Below are 23,390 nucleotides of genomic sequence, written 5' to 3'. Positions count from 1 at the left end.
CCCGCTTTTTTATCTTGATTCCTTTGTTTACCTTATATGTAAAAGTATTTTTACTGTCCTCTGACTTACAAAGCTTGACCCAGACAGGTGAACCCACCTTCCTTCATCTAAGCCAAATGTGTTTCTCAAGTCTGCCCCTGGAACGTATTCCCAGCACACATGCATAACCATCCATCCATACGTTAGTCAACGGTATTCATGAACAGCATGTCACCAGTTTACGTATGACACCTTACACGACATCCTTGAGATGTACATTATGACAATAATATGTTGGAGCACTGAACGTGTCAGGACTGATGTGCTTTACTGCATGGGAGGGGGGCTCTGCCAGCTGGCACTGTGGGGCACCCGGGTCACAGATGCCACCACCCTACACTTCTTTTCCTCCAGTTCTTTGTCACTTGAGTGTCTCTTTTGGTTGAGACACTGGGCTCAACCCTCCACTGCTCGAAGTTCAACCACATGTTATTGGGGTAGATGCAGGAATCCGTGTGTGAAATTGTACGTCCTGTGTGATTTAGGTCAGACTGAAGGGTTGCTTCTGGCCTTAAAATCCATGAAATACCTGGGCAAAGTGAGCCAAAGTTGATGTGAAGTGCTACCAAACCAAAATGGTAGCATGGTTCTTCGAGAAAGGGATCATTGCCTACTCAACACAGAATGTACAAAAGTATGAGAGATACAAAACAAGTGGCCCTGTAGAACCTTTCTTGTGATCTAGAGCAGCTGCCATGGGCTAGTGAGTGAGAAGAACAGGCTGTTTTGTTATATGCAGCGTCTCTGACGTGGTCTTCCAAAGGATTTCTTTAGCAGAGCCAACTGTTAGGATGGAAAACTATTTGTGTGCATTCACCACAGAAATCAAATCTAAACTCAAAAGGCAAAGACTTCTCTGGCGAAGTGTCAGGTTTATTAATCAAATGGTTCAGCAAATGCGTTATTCTATCATGCTGTGGAGGAAGCACTGGATATTTCCCACCTGTGCCTTCACGGGAATCGATTCATCAACGTGCAGTGACAGAACAAGGAGAAAAGGAACAAGTTAACAGTACCAACGCCGACTTCAAATCAAGAACTGCTCTCGCAGAGCAGAGCTGTGACTGCAGCGTCAGGCTCTCTGTGTCTCAATTAGTACTAACAGACACAACAAGGAAATCCATCTCAGAAGCATGGCAGAGGTTTTGGGTTTGGTTTTTTTTTTGTGTGTGTGTGTGCATTGATCTGTTTCACACCTGCTCAGCCATTAGTACTCTCAACAGCCTGGATGTTGCTATTAAGGGAGACCAGGTGGATAACGGAGGGATTCATTCTTACATCACCACCAGCAGGGGGAAAGAACACAAAGACAAAAAGCCTGTGTGGCCAGGGGAGCAGCATTTCCAGTGCGTGCTTTCCCACACTCCTAGACACAAGTTGAGGCTGCTGGGTTATGAATGGGCTGTTTCTGTTCATTGCCTCTGAGCTTTGGGGAGGGAAAGATTGAGATCCAAAGTCTGCAGCTTGGGTCCTTCTTTATATTAAATTGCTAGTAACCCACTTTGTTTATTTGTTTGAGGGGGAGGGGAATTAAAGGGAAGTTATACTTGTTTGCTAGAAAGAAGTGGCTGGATTTAAGAGTTTTTTCCTTATCTTCTATGCTGATCTTTTTCTGGCAAATGAGGAAATTAATTCACTAGCACACCTAAACTAAAAAACTGATCCTATGTGCAAAAAAAGCCCCGAGCCCACAAACGCTTACACCCTGATCCAGCAAACACTTACATACATGTTTATCTTTATACATGGGAGTGGTCCCTTGGAAGTCAAGTTAAAGGTAACGACATGTATAAGACTTAGCAGGATCAAGGTCTTAAACCCCTGCTTACCTTTACTGATGTGCATAGTTTCAACATAGGACTATACATGTGTAAAGTTAAGCAGGTGCATACATGGTTTCAGGGCAAGCAAAGAAACAAATTTCAGTGTCAGGGATCTAAACAGCTGTGCTAATCCGTGAGCAGAATATGATGAAAAATATAATCATAGCCTTTTAAAGATATTTCAATTATGCAACCTTACTTTGGACCAAAACCTTTCCATTTCGGCTGAAAACTGGAGCTTTTCAGCGTTAGACCCACACCATTGGACGAAAGAAGTCCAGCACTTCCCTCCTCTGAGCAGAAGAGTGAATTGTTCCTTCCTAGCAAAACAGAAAAAGATGATTTTTACAACAAAATATTGGCAGGTCCTTAGTCTGGGTTGATGTATTTCCATACGACCAACAGATGAACTTGCTCAGACAGCTATTGTGCATAGGTATTTACTAGGGTCAAGTTAAGGCACAGACACATGCCTAGGGTCTCAGCTCCTGGAGTTATGTGGTTACATCAATATCTAAGCTTTCATTTATTAAAAAAATGTTTCTAGACCTCATGTTTTGGGGAAAAAAGCTAGGAAATGTGACTCAGGTGTAACCAACACAGTGACGTCTGCCTGGGTCTGCCAACATCCTGAAACAACAACTCTGCAAGAGATAAACTCTCCCGTACATCTCAATGGGATAGTAACACTGAAAGCTACTGCTCTGCTTCCACCCCCTCATTCCCACTCCATGCTGGCACTACCCCAGCAAAGGACTTGGGGACAGAGGGCTGGCTCTGCTGCACTGCTGTCAGTAGCCCCCCTCACCAATAGTGTCTGCTTGGGTGGATGAAGGTTGAATCCTCTCTCTTCTGGGATAGGCACCAGCCTGCCTGGAGGCAGTGAGCGGTAGGCAAGGACATGGGAAAGGCCTAACCTGCCCAATGAAACGGGTGAGCTACCCGTTGATTTCAACAGACACTAAATACCTTTGTTGGCCTGGGCCCTTGTCTTTACCACATCAAGTAAGGTAAGAGCCTTGTGAAGGGTTACCTAGGACCCCGGTTTGCCTTAATCCAGTCCTGACATGAACACTCTTTTTTGTAACATTTTAATGGCTCAAGAATTTTGCATCCCTTAAAATCAGCAGAAGAATCTTATGGAATCAAGGATGCATCATGCTTGCTTCCATCGAAATTAAATCAGCCTCAAAACTGACATACATTGAATAGAAAAACTGTAACACAGGCTGTCCAGAAGGTCCAACTCTGGTTCAGCTCTTGAAACCCCTACAGCTTTCCATTATTTATACCTGTAGGACTCAGTCCTAAACTCAGCGCACCGGGATATGTTATAAACATCGGTCTGCAAGGAGTTTAGTCTTAATGCTAATTCAAACCCAAAATAGTTTTGGAGGCTGGGGTTGTCTGGGTATTAAACTGGAGTTATCAGACTGATATTTTTCATTACGACTGCGAGACCACATTATGATCGGTCAGCTTTACTGTGAATCTCCTGTCCGTTTTCTAGCACTCTCCACCTTCATGATAGCAGCAAGCTGCTCCCAGCGCTCCCACTGAAAAGGCTGTTCTAAAACACATTGAAATACACCACTATGGCTTGTGCTGAACCTTGCACGCCTAACAAACTTGTAAAACAATTCATCAAAGCCCCATTAGGACCCCCAGTTCCGGTTAATTAACCCAAAGGGCCGGGGAGGAATGGTTAATCATGGCCAATTAAACACAGCTGTTTAATGGTGCTTGTTTTCATTTGCCTGGCTTCACCTGAAGAAAAGACGCTTCCTGGGCTAGGGTGTTTTATCAGCCCCACTTGCTTGTGATCTCGCACTGCCTATGACGAAAGCACATCAGTGAAAGCTGGGAGTAACATATCCCCGCTTAACTAGTTGTAGGTAGTTTGTGGCATGTTAATACTCAAGTGCTAGCTTTCAGTCCATACCGCCTCACCCCTCCATAAAGAAACTTTGTCTGCCATTTACTTTTATAACAGGGGCCCATAACAAACATTAAGTTACAAGCACATAGTAGGGGAGGGAGTTGTGAAAAGCGTGTGGATTCACAATGCCTCTTTTCACCCTTAGCGCTGCTAGAGGGAGAGTCCAGCGATGAAATCCAAGGCCGCCCTATGGAAAAGACACCTTCCCTGTAATGGAAAAGTGGCGTTTTCTATGGCCTAGGCTGGAAGACATTCAGCCCCCCCTAGCCCTCCTCCCTGTTGTCTAAATAGCTGGGAGGGGGGGGGAGATGATCAGCGTCTTGCGTGGGTTCTGGCTGCAAGAAAGCACCGCTTCGCCCAGAGGGGAGCGGAGCGGACCCCTCGCACACGGAGCTACTGGAATCAGAAGCACGCCCCCCCCCCCCTTGGGCAGGGCTGCGCAGCTCAGAGGCGCTCCCCGTTAAGACGGCATCGTTCCATTTACACGCGCTCCCGCTGAAAGGGGGACGATTCGGTTTGGCCCGGGAGAAGCAGGCGGCTCTATGGAGACAAGCGGCCGGATCCGGTGCCCCTAGGACCTTGCAGATGCTGTGATCCAGGGCACGGCCCTGGCTCACCCCTGGTCTGCGGGACACCTGCAGCGAGGGCTGGGTCAGACCCTCCCTGAAATTAGCCGGGGGGGAACCGCCTGCAAACAAGCGGACTTTATCCGGGGGGGCCAGACCCCAGTGTAAAGGGAAACGCCCGGCCCAGCCCGGCCCTACGGGGGATCGGGACCGCTCGGCTCGTTCCCGTCAATCAGGCCCAGGTGCGACGGCAGCTGCCGCCGAAATGCCCCGGCCCGCCCCGCTCCGCCCCGGCCGGACGCTGCCTCCTTCGTGCCCGCCGCATGGAGCCCTCGCTGGAGAGCTACTGGGACCCGTGCCCGGGCCAGGTGAGCCTGCGGTGGGGCTGGGCGCCCCCCAGGTTTGGCAGCGGGGCTGCCTGTGCCAGCTGGAGTCTCCCCTGGTTTCCTTTGCGACTGGGGCAGCAAGCTCCTGGGGGACAGGGTCCATGCATACTGTTTGTACAGCACCTAGCACCCTGTGGGGCTGGCCCCCGGGGCTGCTGAGGTTCCCAGGCACCATGGCCGTCCTCCCGCTACAAATAATCCCATTGGAGGATCAGGGCCTCAGACTGTCTCTGGCTCCTCTCTGCTCTGCCCATGAAAACCAAGGGAGAGAAGCTGTCTGTTCCTAAGGGCTCCTCTTTAAAATTTCTCCCTCCTAGAGCCAAGTGCCTTGCTGCAAAGGCATTAGCATCCTAATGCATTGCAACCCTGCCTCCATCTAAGCAAGGTGCTGCTGGGCCTGGGACAGGAGGGTTCCCACCACCACTCACCCCTGTGGGGCTGAACAGAGGGAACAGGTGTAGACAATCCCTGTCGGATTAGCTAGGCCCTTCTGAGGTCTCTGCCTTGTGGCAGGGTTTTGCAGGTTTTTAAGGACCGGTCTGGGCTGCAGTATGGATGGTGTTAACAAGCTCTCCTGCAGTGAGCTCTGTTTCAGGCAATGGGTTGAGGCTGGCCTGTGCAAATGAGGCAGAGGGGCAAGCTTCCCTTTTTGTAATGGTGCCTGCCAAGGTTTAGGGCAGGTCTACACTACTGCTTCTGCTGATCTAATTTATGTCACTCAGGGGGTGTGAAAAAGACACCCCTGAGCGACTCCGATTAGGCCCCCGAGTGCTGTCCATGCTCCCATTATGTCAGTGGGAGACACGCGTCTGCCTCTTGTGGAGGTGGCATATGCCAAGGGGAGAGTGCTCTCCTGTCCTCATACAGCATCTTCACCCGACGCGGTGCAGCGACACCAATCTAGCGCATCTAGAGTAGATCTGCCCTCAGATTATTTTTTTAACGGTGGCTGGAAACCATTTTAAAACTGTTCATCAACTGCTAAAACTGTGTTTCCCCCAGCCTCTCAGGGCTGCAAGGGGTTTTTGAACCCAGGCCTCATTGTAATGTGGAGAGGACCTGAATCCAGCCCTCTAAAGGAAGTAATTAGGGCAACTGATAATGGGAAGGGAGAGGACCAGGAGGTGCCACTGATACTCATACTGGAGGAAGAAAAACTAAAATGGTCTGGAATCACAAAGCTGGGCATGTATCTAATGTAATGTGTCTTCTGTTGTTACTCATTCCTCCTTCTATTGGTGTGCACTAATTCACTGTCTTGTCTTAAACTAGTCCCCAGTCCTGCAAACTGATCCATGCAGTTTGAGCCTCTGCACCTATCACCCTTCATGCCCTTGCAAAACTCCTCTGAAATCATAGGTTTCTGCCCAGGTGCAGAGGTCCATTCGCAGTGTTGGGGACTTTCCACTGTAAACTTTCTGGAGCATGGACCAAATCTTCCTGTGTGTCTCTGAACGGTGCCTAGCACAGTGGGACCTGATCTTGATTTTTGACCTTTGGGTGGTACCACTACAATACAAATGATAAAACAATTGCTGCTGCTGAGTTTGGGGGGGTTTTTTTAGCCACACAATACCTATCTGGGGTCTAAATCAGTTTTGTCCCAATTACACTGTACACAGACAATGATCTACTCTACTGCCAATGAACGTCTTCAAATTGTAGTGACCTCTCAGGCAGGGCGTTGCATGCCACGCTTTCATTTCTTCAGGGAGGCAATGGGAAATCCTCCAAACCTGCATAGCTGAGGGCAGAAACAATCCTCAAAGTCAGCTAACCTAGAGTCTATGTTAGGTAACACTTGGCAGCCAGTTCAGTATAAAACTTGTCATGTGCTGCTTTTCCCTCTTCTCTTCCATGGTATGGTCTTTCTTCCCCCATGCTTTGTCTGGTTTTTTTTATCCCACAGGCCAACTTTCTATGATATTAAATACAAATGTAATTTTCAGATCTTCTTTCCTTAAAGAATTTCATTCTTTAAATCTGCCTTTCTCATGAAATTACTTTTGTCCTCTTATTTATTTTTACCCCTGCTTTTTTTTTTTTTTTTTTTTTTAAAAAAAAAGCTTCTTAATCCTTCCCTCTGGCTCTCACATTCCACCAAGTTCTCTCAAATTGACTGACTTCATTCGTGAGTGTCTGCTTTGATTCACCTTCACTTTGGGGTGTGGAGGTGTCTCCCGTATTCTCTATGGGGAAAGAGAGAGCATTGCAGCTAATGTTCAATGTGTTGCTTTCTCCTCCCCAATAAGCAGCGGCCATGGTAGTATTAATGAGCTGCCCCATGAGCAAGCATTAGCAGAGGAATAACTGGGTTCAGAGGAATGGTGCTATCTAACTTCTGGAACTCATTTTGTCTGGCTAGTATGTCATTTGCGGCACAACTTTGTTCCACCGGCCAGGAGGGCTGAATGTTTGAGGCAGGTAACCAGGAAATTGTTTATTCTTTTTTGTAGAGAGAGAGATTTGTATGAGTGGTTCCACTCATAGCAGGTATTTCTTTGGGTGACTAATTCTGGGATTTCTCATGGACTCCTACCTGGTTTCACTAAACTATGCAATCTTACCACAGTCTCACAATTCTCTTGTGGAAGTTATTTTTCTATTTTGACAGTCCTCTTCATAGTGCATGCTTCATGTGTTGTAGCGCGTTAAGATCTCCCCTCCCCCTGGCAAATAGGAAATAAGTAATGTGTATCTTAAATTAAGATACTTATGCCAAACATGCTAGGGGGTCTCCTGTGCAAATGCCTCCTTATGTCTTACCAGCTTTCGGACAGTTTGCATGCCATGATGCTAAAAGGGTTAAATACAGCTGGTCTCTGTCGCTTTAAAATATGTCCTCAGATACATGTATAATGTCTGGACTTATGTGTTAGTTGTCAAAATCTTTGTGCAGAGTCTGAATGTGGGATTTTCATCTTTAAGGACGGTTCTAGGTACACTGTATGTAGCCATAACTGTTTATGAGGCTCTGAAAATAGGTCCTATGACACCTTTAATGAATGTATCACAGTTCCTTCTTCTACCTACCAACCTAATAAGAGGGAACTGTCTAATTTTTTTGACTGAGTAAAATTTTCCAAAAGTGTCTCTGTTATTTGGATGCTTAAATCCCACTGACTTTCAATAGGACTTAAAGCAAAATTTTCAAAGTGCATAAGTAATTCTAGGAACAAAGGATGTGTCATATTGGATCAGACTGTGATCCAGCCAGCCAGTATTGTCTTCAAGGATTGCTAGTATTCGATGTTTCAGAAGATAATGCAGAAGGCAGTTATTGCATAATCTGCCCCTAGGGAAAGTGTGTTCCTAGTCTCCATTAAATAGATGCTCTTTACATGTTGAAGCAAGAGGATTTAAATTCCTCCCCAAACTTTTGCCCTTTAAAAATATTATAATAAGGCATTATATATTTGGGATAATAAGCCAAGCAAATGGTGATAGCGAACTCAGGAATTTGTGGTTGGGAAACAGTGTATGCCTTTACCACTTCTAAAGAAGAATGTTAGCTATGGTTGTATTAAGGCATTTATTTCTCATAAATTAGTCATAGCCTCCACTGGCCACATAGTACCAGACAGACTGAAGTATGTATAATAGAGAGCAACAGTACAACAACACAAGCCAATACACTTCTGTATTCAGTTGTGAGCTAAGGGAAAATTTAAAGATGGATTCCTAGATTATAATCTATACTGACTGGAGACTACAGCTAGTCAAAAAATGCCAATTGTCTTCCATGGAGAAACTTTGAAAATGTCTTGGGTTTTCCCCCAAAACTTACCAAGAAACTGGAAAAGGTTTGCTGAGAAACCCAGCCCAAACTGCTTCAGTTGGTGAAAAATCAAACATTTTGATCCAAATGAGAATTTTCCACAATTTTTAATTGAGTCAAAAACCCAGTTTTCACTTAAATTTACTTTTAAAAAATTGGTCAGCTCTAATAGACCTTAGTACATTTACACATCTGTCTAAATAAAGCATGGTGAGAAGAGTCTAGGAGGAGCACCTCATTGGAAAGATAAGGTCACAGATTTTTGCGCGTGCTTGCGGGGCTCAGCACATGCTGGCTTTCCAAAGTGTTGAGCCAGCAGCAGCTTCCACTGACTTCAGATGGGGAACGTTAGTTTCCTTGTTTCCTGAGACCACTGAGAACAAGTAAATTTTGAAGTCTGTGGGACAGGTGAAAAGACCCAGAGTGGTTCCCTTTGATCAGTTAAAAGTTCATCCCTGCCATCTACTGGACTCTAAATGGCCGTGCCCATACAGTTCAATATACAAAGGCTGGAATTGGACAGTAAAGACCCTTGTCTTGTCAGGTACCATATGTGTGTAACTTAGATGATGCCAAGGAAAGAAGTTATTTTAGTACTCCACAGTAATTAACTTTAAAACTTCTAGCCAAACTATCACATGTTGAGCTAGCAAGACGGGAGCATCACTTCATCACTGAACTCCTAAAACTTACCATGTAAGTAAAGTTTAAAGTATAAAATTGACTTGCACTAGAAAAGTAAAACAATTTACCTGGCACAATCATGCAAATTAATTGTGCAATAGGCAAGGTACTGAAGAAGGCCTAAAGACAAGTGCCAATTTTATTGTTTGATTCCCTTCTTCGTTTTTCAGTATTTTAGTAATTTGGGCATTGTTTGGGGGGTGCTGTTTGGATGCTCATTCAGTAGCTTATGTGGAACTCCTAGAATTGATCAACCTCTAAATAAGGGTCCAATCCAATGCCCAATTACAATCACTGAAAGACATTCCCGTGGGCTTTGAATTGTGCCCTAGTAGCACAGAGTAGCAAGTTCATCTAGGTACCATGTTGCAAGAAAATATTTATAAAAACAACAATAATCAGTTAATGGTATTTGCCTATTTCTAGTAATGTCTAACATGAGTACTGGGGTGACTTGACTTGCCATCTGAGAACTCCTCTCATGTTTGAATCCATTGGAGTAGCTGTGTTGAGGGTGTGCACACGTGCATCTGGTTAAATTTTGAAACCCTGGACAGCAGCCTATGTTTTGCAACCTTAAATCTTTTGTCTTCACAATAACCCTTTGAAATAACGTCTTCCTCTGGCCACCATGTACTGTTCATGAATGCTGACTTCTTGGTGTTATGCCGCAGCTTGATCTAGCTTGTGTAATAATGAAACTTGGTTTGGAAAAACTCATAGAAATCCTCTAGATCTTAGAGGCTGACATCAGTGAGATGAGAGGGAGAGAAATCACTGAAGTAGGAGCCTATAAAGCTATTTTTGATGAACTTTCAAATTTGAACTTGAAAGTGTTCTCTGTTACAACCGAGTCAGAGTGGGGTGGAATATTTTATTGAATTTTCTTCATGGAATGGAAAATGCATTTCTCAAGTACTGTCACTTGAAGTACATGGGATTTTGTCTTCTAAAACGTGCTTTTCTTTGGCTTTTAAATGAAGGATGACCTTTCATCAACTGGTCCTCAACTATACACTCCCATGAGCCCTTTTGACACAGACCTACCGATTCAAGCGGCTCAAAGTGCATCCTTGAGTGCTCATCTTGACCAATCCAAAGAGCTTTCTACAGACTTTTCTTCTGTGGATCTCAGCTTTCTTCCGGATGACCTTAACCAAGATAATGGAGAAGATCCTTGTTCAGAAGGTGGTCATGAAATGCAAAGAGAGCAATACAGGTCACAGTCAGCAGAGCAGGACAGTGGGTTCTTAAATGACAGCAATTTGTCACAACTGAGCTATGCAGATGCAACTCAGCCCTCACCTGAAACATCTGGTGCCTGTCCCCCTCTAACACCTATGACCCCTATCACCCCAATGACGCCCGTTTCAGAAAGCTCTGGCATAGTTCCTCAGTTACAGTAAGTAAACTCAGGCTTATGGAGGGGAGGCGGGAAAGGCCATATCATATATCTGAAGAAGGGCTAAAGATTAAAATGGAGAGGTAACTAATTGTAGAAATAAATAGTTCATAAATAAATAGGCCAAGTGTAGTTCAGGCTTCAGCAGCGAAAGCTTCTCTAGGAGAAAGGTCACTTGGTCTCCTTGCAAGCATGCCCTTGGCATAGCATTGGGAAGCCTCAAACTACCTAATCACAAGGGTTGTGTGTAACTCCTGCTTCTGAAGGAGCAGCAACCCTCCTCTGCTGTGCAAGCTCCTGTTGAGGAAACTATATTTTAATGTTAGTTAAATTTCAAATTTAGCTGCCCTAAACTCAAACCCAGAGCCTGCCAAGGCCCTAAACCACTACCTGTGCCCTAGACTGCTGGAGCCAAAGTAACAGTACTTGAGAAGTAGGACCTCTTTAGCCAGCCAGGTTGTCATTGCCTGTTGTCAGCGTGGAGGGGTCTGCAGTGCAGCCACCAGCTGGCTGGTGAGAATCCTGTTTGTTCTAACTTCTGTGGGGCTCCATTGACAGGGAGCTGAAATAGTCTGTCCAGCAGTGGGGCGGGGAAGGAAACGGCACAGCTGCAGAAGCAGATCGAATCGTGGCCTCTGCAACAGCCAGGCTGTTGTACTCTATTAGCCTCTCTAGGTCAGGGTGACATCTCTGTAGATAGGAGGTAGTTCACTGACTGCTCAGAGTGCAACAGTAACTCAGTAAACTTTTTTAGCTATAATAATACAGGTTAAAGACATAAAAGCCTATACTGCTGTAGTACTGGGGGTGGGGGGAAACTAGCATATTCAGTCATCGCAGTAGTAGGGTCTCTAACAGTTTTGGTATTGGACCATTTATATTATTGACATTTTCACCAAATAATTTGCTATATGACTTTGTAGTGAAGTAGTAACTGAATAGTCAGGAATGTAATCGGAAGTAAAAATTAAATGTACCATGACTTCAGATGATGTTGAGGATCTTTTTTAATCTATGATCACTTTAATCTATGATGACATTCTAAAAACATGTGGTCACTTTCTTATTTCTTCAGGAATATAGTTTCCACTGTAAATTTGGCGTGTAAACTAGATCTGAAGAATATAGCTCTACATGCCAGAAATGCAGAATATAATCCAAAGGTGAGATTTTATAGAATGGTTTCATTGGGGTTTTAGACTCGCTGGCACTGGATTCTAATCCACCCTTCTTAATCAACGGATTGTCCCTTTTTGAATAGCACTCTCCATTCATAAAAAAGAAATACGTTGAATTCAAGTAAGCAAAAGCTTTTGCAGACTCACCAGTGTTCTGTGAAGGGCAAACATCTTTGTTGCCTTCTTTTATATCCTTGCAGTTCTGTCTTGCTGTGTGCTGAATAAAGCATTTATGGAGTGATCCTGCCACAGGATTCCTGGCCCTTTACAGGAAGTTGGGGCCTAGCCTCACCTGTGACTGATGAGCTAGGGATCAGTTGATTCTGAAAGCCAGCAAATGGGCCAGCTGGGGGGAGAGTTGCTGGAAGCATGGAGGCTCTGGCAGGAAGCTTCTGGGTCAAGGGGGAGCTCCAGAAAGCAGGCTGGCTCCTGTGAGAGGCCCTACTCCAGGGCATAACTCTCAGACAAGTGGCTTGTCCAGTGGAAATGTGTAGGCCCCTGCAGAAGACCCTGGTTGGGGAGGAAGGGGGATGGTTGATGTGCTGTGCTATTTTATGTAGAAAAAACCAAGCTCAAGGCCTGAACCAGCCTGTGGGGGTGTTGTCACTCCTTCCTGGGCTGAGAGGACAGGCCAGCAGCTTACATGTCCCTTGAGGTTTTTTCTTCTAGTTGTACTTTTCAGTGCTAAATAAACACATGACAGTCTCAATTTGGGTTTCTTAAAATGGCGCTGCATATTCAATAGTTACACCGCACTGAAAACAGCTCTTTCCCCTTATTGTGATCATGAGTAGAGCCTCCACTTCCCAATAAAGGGCTTGATCAGGAACAAGCATGTGTAGACATGCTTATTCCAGAATAAAAATACTTCATTCCTGTTTAGGTTAATTCACTGTGGGCTAAGCACTGAGGGCTGAGACATTCCCCTTGATTTTAAAAACAGCCCTTTGCGTCACTTTCTACTATAGCGGCCATATACACACATTCCTAATGATTTGGGATCTAAAGCAGCTCTTTGTGATTATTAGACACAATTAAAGGTGATCTTAAATTACACGTGGAGATAAGCCCAAAGTTTCAGAATGGAAGCCTTAATTTGGAGAAAGGGATACTGAAGTAAATAACATATATTACCAAGTGTGCATCACAACAAAGAATTCAGCATAACCAAACACCTCTTAAAGCTTGTATTACTTACTGTGAAACTTGGTACCAACTTGACACAAGCTTGGTTACCAGGTATCACTCTTATTTATATTACCATAGTACCCAGACCCCCAGTCGTGGACCAGAACCCCACTAGTTTTCTTGTTTTGACTTTTAATCTCTAGAGGTTTGCTGCTGTGATAATGAGAATCAGAGAACCAAGGACAACTGCCCTTATATTCAGTTCAGGCAAAATGGTCTGCACAGGAGCAAAAAGGTAGGACATCTTTCTCTTCTAGGTCTGGCTCTAACAGCACAGGGCATTCTGGGAGAAAATTGTGAAATTATCTACCAGTTCCACAGAAGGCAACATCCCAAGCCCACAAAGATGGGGAGTTGTCCCTGAACACGTCTACCTGTCGGCAATGGGAGCTCTCATGACTGCTAAACTGCACGCTGCTGTTCTGAACTGTAAATTGAGCTGAGCAGGTATTAATAGAAAATCCCTAAATGCTAGAATTCACTGAGTTACTTCCATCTCCCACTCATTCCAAACAAAGCCTCGATGTAACCTGTGTTGCTGTCTAGTCTCTCTAAGTAGGTGTGTTTGAGTCTAGCTGAGGTGCCTTCGTAGCACGGAAATATTCTGCATGTGTTTTGAATCCTTGCTTTCTCTAGTTCATGCTCTTGGTCCTTAAGCCCCTCTTACGTCAGCCTTTCCTGAAGGGAATCACTGGGTCTTACTTCAGAACTAGCAGTGCTGCTTCCTACTTACTTTAAACTGTAGCTCATAATTTACACACTCCAAAAACCATAACCCCTAAGATGCTTGATTAGTTACTGCCTAATCTTATTGGGCCAGATCATCCGTGCTACTTCAGCACAGAGATGGAGAAACTGGCTTAAATGCCCAACTGAGTTTTCCTCCTTCACAGGGGAATCTGAGTGGCATACACTAGAGCCCTGCATGGGACTATTTTTTTTTAATCCCACTCCTATCCCACCCTGCAATACCCACTCCCACCCGCTCCTGCATTTTCTTGCATTTTTATCCTACTCCCACCTGTAAAAAACAAATCCCGCAGGAGAGACAGATTCCCCTATGCTACTTAATATATATAATATTGGAACTCAGAAACAATTTTTACCACTAAAAGAATAAAACAAATCTTGCTTAAGCCATGTAAAAAAAATGCCTTAACTCCTGTTATAATAGACATCAAATCTTTCTGTCCCTTGCTTAAATTTAAGTATTAAAACCTTTATTTAAAAATAAAACTTCCTTTACATTGCTGACATTTTACTTATGACAAACAGACGAGACATTTCCTGTTTTCCCACAAATTACCACAGTCTGTCTGTGTGTGGTTTGTGTTTTTGCCCACCCAATCCCACTCACAACGAAGTAAATTTTACCCACGCCTGCTATTATAGCACCCCAGTCCTGCTGCAGGGCTCTAGCAGGTTGCCTGTTCTTCTTCACTCACTCCTGGTGACCCCCTCCAAGTGCAGGAGGGGTGGTAGGAGTGCCTTGTCTCAGCAATCCTGGGACAGGACAATGGCTCCTTGGCGCTTTTATCCTAAATCCTGTCCTAAATTGTGCTGCTGCTCCTAGGGAAACATAAGGTAGCCTAATGATAGCCCTGGACCAACCCCCTTCCATATTGGAAAGGCCTGACGAGAGCTGTGTGAATAAGTTAATTTTTGTTCAACCTGAAACACGACGATTTGTGTCAATTTTGAGCCTCTTTGGAACACTTTTATTAAAATTAAAGGAAATATGTTTAAACGTTTTGGTTTGACATTTTCTAGGTGTGTTAGTTTTTCAGATGAGAGAATTCAGTGAAACTAACGTGACTTTGCAAAACTCTTTCTTACTGGGGGGGAAAAAAATTAGCCCTACTGCTGGACAAAGTTTTTCGGACAATCTATCATCTTCACCCTAGCCGTACACTTTCTTCTTTTCTTCTGTTGATAAACTTTATGAACTTCCTGCCAGATGAGTTTACAAGGAGCTGTGCTTATCCATGATGCCAAATAACCTAGTGCTGCAGCCTTCCTTGTTACCTTCGACCCCGTTCCTGGATCTGCAGGAACTGGTTGTGACACAGTCTTTGTGGCACTTCAGAACAAACACCCATGTAAACTCCAGCTGCTTGACCACAAAACCACTAGTTCTATTCAGGGTCTTGAGTCTGGCCTGGTCTCAGAATTGAGAACACCAAACTCTCCTATAGACAAGACAGGCTTGATTAAGGCAAGAATGTGACTACAGCCAACAGGGTGTGGGTTTTTTAAATTGAAATTTCAGGATAAGGCTGTAAATCTAGAAAGAACTAAACCGCAAACTCCTATTTCCACCTCTGTGCTCCCTTTAGTGAAGAGCAGTCACGGCTTGCAGCAAGGAAGTACGCTCGTGTGGTGCAGAAGCTTGGGTTCCCTGCCAAGTTCCTGGACTTCAAAATACAGAATATGGTGGGCAGTTGTGATGTGAGGTTCCCCATCAGACTGGAAGGATTGGTTCTAACTCATCAGCAATTCAGTAGGTATGTTGGTGAGGGGGTGATCAGTAGAGAAAAGTACAATGCTCCATATTTTAGGGGGGTTCAATTATAAAAAAAACATTTTAGGGATGAAGTCGTGTAAAAGGACAAGGAAGAAATTCTGATGCTGTGCTATCACTGCTTATGAGTGAGTTATTAAATGCCATAGCAGACCCGTGGTCTGCATGAACTGGCTGCTGCACCGATTTGCTCTGTGGCATCTATAAACCGCTTCACGTTCACTAGACTTGACCGTAAGAGTTTGGCTCTTTTGCAGTCATGTCTATTGAGAAACATTCCCCAGCATGTTTGTTTCTAATGTGGCAGAAGTCAATATGACTGTTGCACCTGCACTGTGGATGTTGGCAGGAATGGTCACAGCTCTGGGAGAGTGACTAACTCGGTGTGTTAGTGGCTGGCTATTAAAAGTACACTCCTGTGTATCATTTGGGAGAGAAGTTTTGTGCTTTGCAGTTCTCTTGCTGTAGAAATATTATTATGTTGTTGTGCTCTAATTAACCTTGTATCATCTTACTTGAGTTTTCTCAAATTGTTAGAAGCATGCTTGGACCATTCTTGTTAAGCTAGTCTTTAAACTCTGGTCTGACGGGAATGTTGTACACACTGAGATAATGTGCCTGTAGAAAGCAGTGAAGTAGGTAGTCTAATCCTAGTGGCGAGAAATATTGAAGCGAATGTAGAGCACGTCCTATTGGTGGACAATGCAGAAGTGAAAACTTCTTGTATGCGTATTCTTATGTTATGATCTATGCTCTGTTTGGACTATTTCAAGTTAATATGTACACATGTAACCTCATGGCTAGGTGACTGACTTAACATGTTTTAAGATGCATTCATTGAAAATTAGTCACCACAAATGATATCACGGGATACTTGGAAAAGGGTGAAATTTGAATGCAATGGAAATTAAAAAATTCAAATTGTGTCTCTGAATTAGGCTTAATACCCTATGCATCATTATTTTGGGCCATCTTGGCTTAGTGTGTACTGTAGACCTATTTTATCTCCTTATTTGCTGTATTTGCATAAGCATTTGTAACTGAAGGATTCTTGGAGACTGATCTAAGACAATGATGCCAACACTTTCACACGTGAGTTACTAAAGGTTGGTTCCTGAGTAAGTGGCCTAGATCTTAAAGGTGCTGAGCAGCCACAATCCTACTAGCTGCAATAGGGCAAGAGGCTACGAGGCTTCAGCAGGAAGCTACAGGTGCTCGGTACACCTGAAAACTGAGCTGCTTAGTCAGGGGTCTAATCGTAGGCAACCAAATTCAAAACCATTGATTTAACTAACTTACAACGTGATACAATTGTAATATAAGGGAGCAGTTTATATTTCATAAAACTTAATAATCATAGAATCATAGAATATTAGAGTTGGAAGGGACCTCAGGAGGTCATCTAGTCCAACCCCCTGCTCAAAGCAGGACTAACCTCAGCTATATCATCCCAACCAGGGCTTTGTCAAGCCTCAGCTTAAAAACCTCCAAGGACGGAGATTCCACCACCTCCCTAGGTAACCCATTCCAGTGCTTCACCACCCTCCTAGTAAAAAAAACTTTTTCCTAATGTCCAACCTAGACCTCCCGCCCTGCAACTTGAAACCGTTGCTCCTAGTTCTGTCATCTGCCACCACCGAGAACAGCCTAGCCCCATCCTCCCTGGAACCCCCTTTCAGGTAGTTAAAGGCCGCTATCAAATCCCCCCTCATTCTTCTCTTTTGCAGACTAAACAAGCCCAGTTCCCAATCAACTAGTAGTAAAAATCAAATGGCCAAACAACGCTCGTAACCCTTTTCCTTTTTTGTGTCTCTAAACAGTTATGAACCAGAACTATTTCCTGGCCTTATTTATAGAATGGTCAAACCAAGGATTGTGCTGCTTATCTTTGTGTCTGGAAAAGTTGTATTGACTGGTAAGTGGCCTTTTTATGTACAATGGTAACTCTGAGCGCTCTGTGTAATAAGATGACACTTATTTTTAATTGGTTAAAGCTAGCTGAGCTGATGTTTCTTGCATAATACAAACACTACTGATGAGCAAAACCTAGAGGTATGCCTTTCAACAAAACATCGAGGATATAAAAGTACTATGTACTACTAGAATATGCCACGAGTTCAAATAACCCCTTTAAAAAAAAAACAAAAAAAACCCCCCACAGAGCACTAACCATGGGAATTGTGTTTTTTTTAATTCTCCACTTATGCCAACATATCAAATATGGCAGCATGCTATTTTAATAAGCACCGTAACTAGAAGCCTACTTACAATTAATGTCTGATGATACTTTCAGGGGATTCAAAATCATCTTATTGCAACAAAACCTGGTCATGCTTTTTCCCCCTAAGTTAGAAAACGTCTTTATCATTAGCATAGTTGCAGCTGATGGGAAAGGAAGGTGTCTATCCTAATCTTGGTCCTTGTTCAGCAAAGCACTTAAAATTAAGTGCTATGATGAATCAGAATACTTCACAGAACCTAGAATCCAAGTCTGTAGGTAAACATCAAAATTCTTGGATGAGCACGCTCAAGCATTCTTTCTGGAACATTTACCATCTTGGGAACATTTTAGTTTACCTTTTCCCCTTATTCAACTCGACTATCTCTATCAGACATATGTGCTGAATGGTGCCAGTGTATCAATAGAGGTGTGTGTGTGGCACTTTAAAAGCAAATAAAAATTGCATGCCTTTGCCCAAAGGAACTTACTATCATAATTATGAATGGACATTGAGGAGCTAAAGCTAAAGCTAAAACATCTCCTCCTCCAACCCTCCTCCTAGGTCTCATGAAGTCATGCTGGCCATCTACACTTCATTGATGCCTCCAGAATACATTTTTGGATGTCATAACTACCAAAAAAAAACCAAACCCACACAAACCACACCACAAAAAACACTCCTCTGCTGGAGCATAAAGCAGGCCCATAAGGGTTCAGGTAAGTCCCATTTTGAAACCTGAGCCTTACTGCAATTCTAAAACAGGACTTACTGAGCTCCTATGGTCCCTCCCTGAGCCAAAAGAATTTTCTGATACCCAAACATCACAAAATAATGTTTTGGAGTAGAGTCAATGGGTGTGTTGTGTGGAGCTTATCTTTTTACGGAGGGGAAACTAAAAATGTTTTAGATGTTTGTCAAGCTGTCCTGCAGTGACTCAAGCATGAATATGATCTTCAGGGTATAAACCCCAAATTGGCTGAGAGTTCTGTACTTAGATTTCACCAACCAATTATCAAAGTGTGAACTCCTCAGGCACTGTAACAGCCTACACATGGGGTCATGGACAGTCCCCTTGGGTTCTCAGATCTATCTTATCACCTAGGCAAACCTACCTTTGTGATAGATGATCCTTAAATCATGAAGCACAGCAATGTTCAGGTTACTTTCAGTCCCAAAGGACCAATCCCTTACAGTAGTACTGGAACTAGGAGTGCTGTCTGGCTTGAAGTAGTAACAACAAACACCAAATACATGGTTTCCATCATCAGCACCCCCATTATAAAAATTGTTCCAGCACCCCTGGTCATTTACCCAAGTCACCTGTACCTTAGATCTTGCAACAAAGAAAATGATTGTAGCCAATCCTATAAACTATATACAGATTTATTTACAAATGAGTTACAATCTTAAGTTTCAAAAGGTAATACAATTTCGATAATAAGCAAAGTCTGTATCTCTTGTAGGGCCAACCCAGGCTAAGTTGCTGGGGATCCCTTGCTTATGCCTAGAAACGTTGCCCCTAGAGTCCAAGCTGTAATGTGATATAGTTCCACCTTGTTGGGAGTTTTTATTCTCTCCCCACCCTCTTTTGCTTTGAGTTGCAAACTCAGCTGATTGGAGGAATTCACTTTCAAGACTCACCTTCATGGGGGTGAAGGGAGAGAGTAAACAAGTCTTCTATCCTCATTAATGTTCCTCTCTAGTCCGTTTGGTGTCGATGGGCTTCCTTGTCAGGCAGGACATGACAGCTTCTGTGGGAGACCAGCATTTCACACGAGTTAATGTCTCTTTCCTGTCTGGAGACTTGCATCGTTACAAAGGCTTACAATACAAATGCTCAAATACCACCTTACAATATGGGATACAGATGTTATAAGTGAGATTAATGCCTAGAGTCACTCACAAGCACTCACTGTCCAAACACTGAACACATTCTTAGAATTATAATATCTATTTTAACAATACTAACACACCAGTGAGCCAGACTGGTACCCAGCTGTGCATTTGTCAGTGTTCAATGGAGGTATAGGGACTTTGGCATGAGTTGGCAACTAGTCTGCCAGCGTGAGCAGGTACATATGTTGGAGTGTCTTCTTTTTTTGTTTTCTGATCGCACCTCCATGCTAATGTTACTATGTCAGCAACAAATGTTTTTGGCCTCCATGGTTTTGAGCTGGTTTAAAAAGTTAGTATGGTAGTCAGGATGTTACTGGATTAGAGACTGAAGGCTGATTATATATGAATGATGCAAAAAACAATAAAAATTTAATCAAGGCACTGAGGGATAGGAGAAATGCTCTAGAGTCGGGAAACGTTGCTGGTCAATATTCATACAATACTCAGTACTTGAATTGCAAAACCAGGGGAGGTGGATGTTGATAAATGCAAAGCACTTTGGAAAACATTATCCCAACTATCCATACAAAATGATGGAGTATAAATTAGCTGTTACAATTCCAAGATCACTTTCTTGAGTGTGGATGATTGAGTGGATGTTTTCAGAGAATGTGCACTGGCAGTCAAAAAAGCTAACCATGTTAGGAGCCATTAGGAAAGGGATAGATAAGACAGAAAATACAATACACTATATAGAATGCACGGTACACCCACACCTTAAATAGTGCGTGCGGTTCTGGTTGCCCCATCTCAAAACAGATGTTTTAGAAATGGAAAAGGTACAGAGAAGGGCAACACAAATGATTAGGGGTATGAAACACCTTTTGTATGATGAGAAAGTAAAAAGACTGGGACTATTCAGCTTGGAAGAGACAGCTAAGGGGGAAGGATATGATAGAGGTCTATAAAATAATAAATGGTATGGAGAAAGTGAATAAGAATGTGTTTACCCCTCCACATAACACATGAACCAGGGGTCACCCAATTAAATTAATAAGCAGCAGGTTTAAAATAAAAGGAAGTACTACTTTACACAATGCACAGTCAACCTGTGGAACTCATTGCCAGAGGATGTTGTGAAGGCCAAAAGTATAACTGGGTTCAAAAAAATAATATAAGTTCATGGAGGATACGTCCATCAATGGCTATTACCAAGATGGTCAGAGATGCAACCCCATGCTTTGGGTGTCCCTAAGCCTCTGACTGCCAGATGCTGGGAGTGGACAGCGGGATGGATCACTTAATGATTGCCCTATTCTGTTCATTCCCTTTGAAGCATCTGGCATTGGCACTGTTGGAGGACAGGATACTGGATTAAATGGACCATTGGTCTGACCCACTATGGCCATTCTGTTGAAAGTTTCATAACAAAACTGAGCATTAATTGCTGGCTGACTAATCAATCCTACAACTAATATTGAATGAGGCATTCAAATCAAATTTGGATGCAAAAATAATGGGGTTTGTACACTCTGTTACAAAAACTTACACTAATACTAACTAATAAACACTTCCAGGGAATTTTAAAAAGCCCCCTGAGGGACTGTAATCTTCTTTTTTAAATGCAATATTCCTTTATGGTATATGCAACTTCAAAAATCTCAGCAGTATTCCACTGCAAGAACCCAAAATGAAAGATTAGATACTGACCAGGTTAGCTTAGCTTAGCTTTTTCAAGATGAGAACAAGGGGAAAAAATAAACCTACTGTTTAATCTAAGGTGATGATAGGATCATGGAAAGGAATCTTGGTTTTAAATTATATCTCTGTTGACTATGCCCCTTATTTAAATCTCCTTAAGAACCTTGGCTTTTCTCACTTTTGGGGATGCTTTTTATTAGCTATTATACTAGGACTTATTGGTGTTGACTTAATAGTAATGAATGCAACCTTGTGAGCCATCTTTAATATTGTCTTAGTTTTTATAATGTTTTAAACTGTTTTTATAGGTGCCAAAGAGCGTTCTGAAATCTATGAGGCATTTGAAAACATCTATCCTATTCTAAAGGGTTTCAAGAAAGCATCTTAAAATTTCTTGCCAAAAAGTCCAAGAGGAATACATAGGTTTGTATGTTTATGTATAGAACCAATGTAACAGTATTCCTGAACCTAAAATACAAAATTGTGAATTATTAGATATAAAGCCATTTTGAACAGACTATAAACCATTACTAGATAGACGCTACTTACAAAAGTGTGTATGAAACATTTTTGCTTTAAGACTTGATGTTTCAAATGTTCAGTCATTGTATCAAGTTCTGTTAAAGACTTCACAATATTCAAAAGTACATTTACTTTTGAAGAGGCATGTAAACTAGGACCATTGCACTATAAAACATTTTACCGTATAATTAATGGAAATCTGTTTGTTTCTGCAGTAGAATGGCTGTATCAATGGAGGTTAGTCCATAGATCAGTCTTGTTAAAATCCTTAAGGTTTTAATCAATATTTTGTAGCACTAAAAGCTAATTTCATGTTAATTCAGAACTTATTTTTTGTCTATATCTTACACAATTTAACATGAGCCATTTTACAGTCAAACATCCAGACACGAGTTCACAAATGACTTTTGTATAATCCTCGGTTGGCCCAGAGAATGATACAAGATCAGGTGAATTATGCCACATGGTGCTGTTGGCGATCACCTTATTGACAATGAATTGAAGACCATTGATGGCACTGGGTGAGGGTAGTTGTCAACTAACGCTAGTAAGAGTGGTAGCTGAAACTGACATGCTACTTATTATTCTTAAAATAAATCACTAGCTGTAGTAGACACAGGTTCTACAAATTATCTGGATTTGGGTTTGGACAAGTAAAAGATAATGCAGATCGAAGCTATCAGATTTTAGGTTATCACAGCCCTATCAAAATGTGGGGTATGTAAGTGTAACCTGGTCTGAACAAACATTTCTCAACTCAGTTTAGAAAGCTACTTTAAAATACTGACTTTACCATCTTGAGCAAAAATACAAACTTTATTAGGACACTTTTTTTTTTTTTTAAATTAAAGTAGCTAGCAAACTAGTCAAGACTTAGCCAGAGTTGAGAGCCCATCACCATCCTCGGGACATTTGATAACTTCATCACCAAGCACACCGTCTACGCAAGACCATTGCGCTAGCCAGAGTGACCACGGTTGATGGCATCACACTGGTATTGTGTAGCGAACTTCCCAGATCTGTCTTAATCCTGCAGATCCACAAATTTGTGAGGCAGCCCTGCAGCGGAACCAAGTCGGGTAAGGGTGTGCACCCCTTTGCATGCTAATAGAGACTTTAAGAGCATGGTCTGCTGAGGTGTTTGTCCATTCTGGCAACATGGCCAAAAAGCCTGCAACACCACTTTTAAATATGAGTGACTGAAGGAAGGCCAAATCTCTGTGAGACTGACATTTCGCAAACTGTCAAACTACTTTTTGCTCAGGATTTAATAACTTTCCAGGTAGGAAATGTGTTTTTTATGCCCCACTCTTTCCTCTTCTGTTGCTATTTTTTTTTGGAAGCATTACTACTACTTGTTTCAGAGAAATTTACAAGTCTTGTCCACATATAAACTGGCAACACTAGTTCACGCTCACAAAGAATGGTGAAGCAGCATTGTCAAAGTGTAAAAGACAACTCAATGTCTATATGTCGGAGGTAAATGCAATATAGCAGTGCTCTCCTCATTATAGGGTTTCAGAGACTGAAGTTTTATCCTGTTTCTTTCATTTAACTGGAACTAGGATAAACCCCACTCTAATTGCAAAGAGGATAAAGCTGTCC

The 23,390-nt window shown here is 42.8% G+C and overlaps 1 protein-coding gene across 4 annotated transcripts; it reads left to right on the top strand.

Moving 5' to 3' along the window:
* Nucleotides 1-3,846: 3,846 nt before the first annotated feature.
* TBPL2 (TATA-box binding protein like 2) lies at nt 3,847-21,973 on the top strand. 4 transcript variants are annotated; one of them, XR_010921200.1, is made up of 8 exons: nt 3,847-4,735; nt 10,199-10,617; nt 11,693-11,780; nt 13,127-13,218; nt 15,320-15,483; nt 17,325-17,419; nt 18,288-18,442; nt 21,572-21,973. XR_010921200.1 is itself a non-coding variant. In XM_067555134.1 (7 exons), exons 1-6 carry the CDS (start codon nt 4,691-4,693, stop codon nt 17,414-17,416), a joined length of 900 nt encoding a protein of 299 aa, XP_067411235.1. In that variant the 5' UTR covers nt 3,847-4,690; the 3' UTR covers nt 17,417-17,419; nt 21,572-21,973. The 4 variants fall into 4 exon arrangements, 2 of the variants coding, with proteins under 2 accessions (XP_067411235.1, XP_067411234.1); XR_010921199.1 differs by having other exon boundaries at nt 15,320-15,487; XM_067555134.1 differs by lacking the exon at nt 18,288-18,442.
* The last annotated feature ends 1,417 nt before the right edge of the window (nt 21,974-23,390 follow it).

This window comes from Emydura macquarii, unplaced genomic scaffold (genome assembly GCF_026122565.2).
Source record: "Emydura macquarii macquarii isolate MOO-44397 ecotype Brisbane River unplaced genomic scaffold, CSIRO-AGI_Emac_v2 contig_1551, whole genome shotgun sequence".
Taxonomy (NCBI): Eukaryota; Metazoa; Chordata; order Testudines; family Chelidae; genus Emydura; species Emydura macquarii.
Note: the sequence above shows the minus strand (reverse complement) of the source record. Positions and strands in the feature narration are given on the sequence as shown.